The sequence below is a fragment of the Myotis davidii genome, unplaced genomic scaffold (genome assembly GCF_000327345.1).
Source record: "Myotis davidii unplaced genomic scaffold, ASM32734v1 scaffold820, whole genome shotgun sequence".
NCBI classification, from domain to species: domain Eukaryota; kingdom Metazoa; phylum Chordata; class Mammalia; order Chiroptera; family Vespertilionidae; genus Myotis; species Myotis davidii.
In genome coordinates this window covers 585584-589659 of record NW_006291981.1, presented here as the reverse complement: position 1 = coordinate 589659, position 4076 = coordinate 585584, and the positions used below count along the sequence as shown (strand labels likewise).

General features: G+C 59.0%; 1 protein-coding gene across 1 annotated transcript in view; it reads left to right on the top strand.

Moving 5' to 3' along the window:
* The first annotated feature begins 586 nt into the window (after positions 1–586).
* LOC102770779 (pancreatic secretory granule membrane major glycoprotein GP2) overlaps positions 587–4076 on the top strand; it is a 12506-nt gene continuing 9016 nt past the window's right edge. The window contains exons 1-3 of the mRNA XM_015565066.1: positions 587–641; positions 1694–2134; positions 3340–3450. Coding sequence (XP_015420552.1) covers positions 587–641; positions 1694–2134; positions 3340–3450 — 607 coding nt within the window. The remainder of the gene's footprint in view (positions 642–1693; positions 2135–3339; positions 3451–4076) is intronic.

The window sequence follows — 4076 nt, the reverse complement described above, 5'->3', positions numbered from 1 at the left end:
GGGGATGGGGGGTGGGACTCAGTTCAAGGCCTCCCTTGGGAAAACCCAGTGTGCACAGGAACTGCTCCAGGAACAAGTGCAGAGCCCTTCCCTTAAAACAAGCACAGGCACCCCAGGCTTAAAATCCCCCAAACTCCCTGTGCACTCAGTTCATCCCTCGGCCGCTCGCACTCTCCCCCATCACAGCTGGAGTGGCTGGCATCCCGTCCACAGCCAGGCCCTACCTCAACCCTCTAACAGCCCTTTAGGGCTTGACTTCCCACATTGGGCACACATACCCCAAGGGGACTGCAGGTCCTGGGGGTGCATGGCAAGCTCTTACGGAGTTTTTGGTGGCTCTGTGTTTCCATATGTATGAAACAGATATAACTAGTACATCATGCTCATGGTATAATAGGTATTACTCCTTGGGATGAAATGAATTTATAAGAAAATCATTGGAAAAAGCATATGAAGTAAACAATAGGACAGAGGGACACGGGTGTGTGTGTGTGTTTTTTTTATAAATCATGTGGGCTGTGTGTGTGTGTGTGTGTGTCGGGGTGGGGGGGTTGGGAACCACTAGCCCACAGGTGTTGTTTGGCAAATGAGTCTTAGCAGAATTGGGCCACCAGCCAAGGCTGTAGCCATCCAGCCAACAGGTATGGAGTGGCCCAGACTGACCAGCTGTGGCACCCTCCCCCTCCCCCTCTCTTCACACTTACTGCCCAGGAGGCTCTGTTCCATCTGTGGTTCAGAGCAGGGATGGGGGGTGTAACTTTGCCCTCAGGGACATTGGCAAGGACTGGAGACAACTCGGGGAGGGGAGGAGGTGCCTTGGCATTGGGGGAAGAGTGCAGGGAGGCGCTAAGCACCCCAAGTGCAGGACGGCCTGAATGTCAGGTTGAGGCACCTTGTGCCAGACCTGTGTCTGCTGATGAGGGACCAGGCTCTGTGATATGTCAGAGGAAAGTGCACAGCATTGAGCCCATGAAACGCGCCGGAAGGCTCTACAACAGGCGAGGTTACTTCTGTGGGTGATGAGCTTCTCACTTTAACGGCACTGAATGTTTCCAACGTCTGCACAGAGGAAGGCAACGCTGGTCAGACAGGACCACAGTGTGGGGCTGAACGCGGAGCACCACCACCCAGCCGGGCCACCCAGCTCAACGTGCGGGCAGAGAGCCGATGCTCTTTTTAAAATTATATTTCCTTTAACTGACTTCAGAGGGAGACAGGAACATCAATGATGGGAGAGAATCATTGATTGGCTGCTCCTGCACGTCCCCCACTAGGGATGAAGCCTGCAACCCGGGCATGTGCCCTGACCTGGAATCGAACCGTGACCTCCTGGTTCATAGGTCAAGGCTCAACCACTGAGCCACACTGGCTGGGCTGGAGCTTCTTATTTTTAATTAAAAAATTGTAATGTTGACATCATTGCAGGGTCCCCTCCACCCCCTTAGCCCACCTCCACCCTTCCTGCCTCCCCCTCCCTTGGCCTTCTCACACTATTGCCCGTGTCCATGGGGCATGCACATATGTCCCGGAGCGAATCCCTTCACCTCCTTTGCCTATAAAATACCGTGAAAACAGCCTCATTACTAGCCTGGCCCCGTGTGGAAGGCGATGTGTAGTGAATGGAGATGGGCCTCAGTGGGTTCCCAGCAGAGTGTGGGGTCGCTTGGTGAGCCAAGCGCACTGTCCTCTCCAGGCAACAGAGCCCCTGTCAGCGGCGGTGCCTACAGCCTGGAGCTGGTGTGCGGAGCTCCGGGGGCCCCGGAGCCCCCCCTCTGCTTTGACCCCTGCCAGAACTACACCCGCCTGGACGACCCCTCGCGAAGCTCAGAGGTCACGGAAAGAGCCAAGAAGTGTGACCGGGACCTGCGTGGCTGGTTTCGCTTTGTGGGAGAAGGAGGCACAAGGATGCCGGAGACCTGTGTGCCCATGTACAGGTGCCAGACGGAGGCGCCCATGTGGCTGCAGGGGACCCACCCAACCCTGGGGCAGGGCGTCGTGACCCGCACTGCCTGTGCCCACTGGTCCGACAACTGCTGCTCCTGGAAGGCTGAGGTTCAGGTGGCAGCCTGCCCGGGGGGGTACCACGTGTACCGGCTGGAGAGCACCCCTTCGTGTAACCTGAGATACTGCACAGGTGAGTGGCCATGACCTCAGGGGCAGCCAGGGGCAGGGCTACCTTGAGATGCCGGGAGCTGGGAGCCGGTGGAGCTGGTGGGAGGAGGCCCCGCAAAGCAGCCTGTCTCTGCCCAGCCCAAGAGTCGCCCCGGGTGTCAGCAACTCCTCCGGCATCTCAACAAAACCTGACCTTCAGACTCCAGGGGGAGTTGCTGGCATCAGTTTCCCTGATCCTCAAAGTAGGGTGCTCTCATGAACCCTTTCATGGGCCGAGCGAGGTCAAGCACAGGAGCAGTGACTGTGAATGTAGGTGGGGACAGTTTGGCACCTTCCCAGACCCCAATAACCACCAAACCACACCCTACGCCCGGTTGGGCCAGTGCCTGCTGGGCATCACACTCCCAGCTCACGCAGCATCTCAGGTGCCTCAGCCACGGGCCCACACCATCAGTGAGAGCGAGCCCGGTACTCACAGACACTGGCCTGGCTCCGCGGCCGGAGGCCTAGGGCTGAGAAAGGGTCCTGGGGAGCGTGGCGGGCCACCCTGGCGCCCGGGGTGCTCTGCTCTGCAGTGGCTGCTGCAAAGCACATGCTGGCCACTCTTTTTAATTTTGCAAAAGAAATGAGATTACTCTCTGTAAGGGAACACGGGTATGACGTGCATCCCGTGTGCAGCTCAATGCTCAGCACTCAGGCAAGTGTGGGCACAGGTTCCACGCAGACAGTTTGATTGACTTCTCTGAGCTTCAGTTTTCTGATCTAAAAAAAAAAAAAAAAATGATGAGAAAAATAACAACTCATGCATAGGGCTTCCCATGTCCTTGCCGCGATCCTAAGCCCTTGAGTTACTCATGGACCCACTTGTCACCTCATGAGGTGACGATGCTCTGGGCACAGAGAGGTCAAGCGGCGCTCCTCAGGCCACAGAGCTGGGACTGGAACACGGCGTCTGCCACCACACACCCCGTCCCCAGGCACCCGGAGACCCGCATGAGCTGACGCGTGGAAACCTCTCGAAGTGTCTGCCCGTTGGCAGCATTAAGACGGCAGCTTCGGGCTCTTGCCTCGCTGGCTGGGGGTCAGGAAGCTCCGGGCTGGGGGCTGGCTCCTCCACGAAGAGCTGCAGTCCTGGGCAGGTCCTCTGTGCCCGGGTGGAGTGACAAGGCTGGCGTGGAGGTGAGGTCCCCCTGCTCCACGTCCTGACCCCCCTCGGCCTCCATGCAGACCCGTCCACAGCGGAGACCAAGTGCGACAATGCCTGCCGCCCCGAGGAGGAGTGCACCTTCCTCAACGGCACCTGGGGCTGTGCCTGCAGACGGGACCTCAACAGCTCCGGTGAGCGTCAGTGGCAGGGCCGCAGGGGCCAGGCCAAGGGGGTGGGGAGAGCCCACCTGAGCAGGTCCAGGGGCAGGGAGGCTTCAGAGGGTGAGGACCAGGGGTGCACCCATCCATGGGGATGAAGCCACGGCCAGGGAGTGGGCGTTCTCAGAGCGGGGGAGGCAGGGTGGGCGGGCAGGGTTGCAATACCTCCAGGCCTCGGGAAGCAGCCCTTGCATGAGCGAGCTTGGCCCACGGGGACAAAGGTGCTGAGGACGACAGGTGTGGGAGCTGCACCGAAATTTCTAGTCCACACACGAGGGACATGGGCAGACTCCTGTGCTGGGGCTTCCCACGGAGTAGCTCTGGGGCCGGGGACAAGTCCCCTACGCTCTCTGAGCCCTCAGGCCTCATCTGTGAAGACGGGCAGCTGTGAGTAAAACACTCCAGACACAGCAGAAGCAGAGGGCCCAGGGGAACGATGCCACAGACAAGCCTTAATCTCCTGAAAGACTTTAACCAGGGCCTCTGGCCCTGCCCTCCACACAGCATGCCCATCCCTAGGAAGAGAGTGTTCTAAGCAGCAGGACAGAGGGAGCAGAGCCCATGGGAAAGCTGACTGAGTGCAGAGGAGGAGGGGGAGG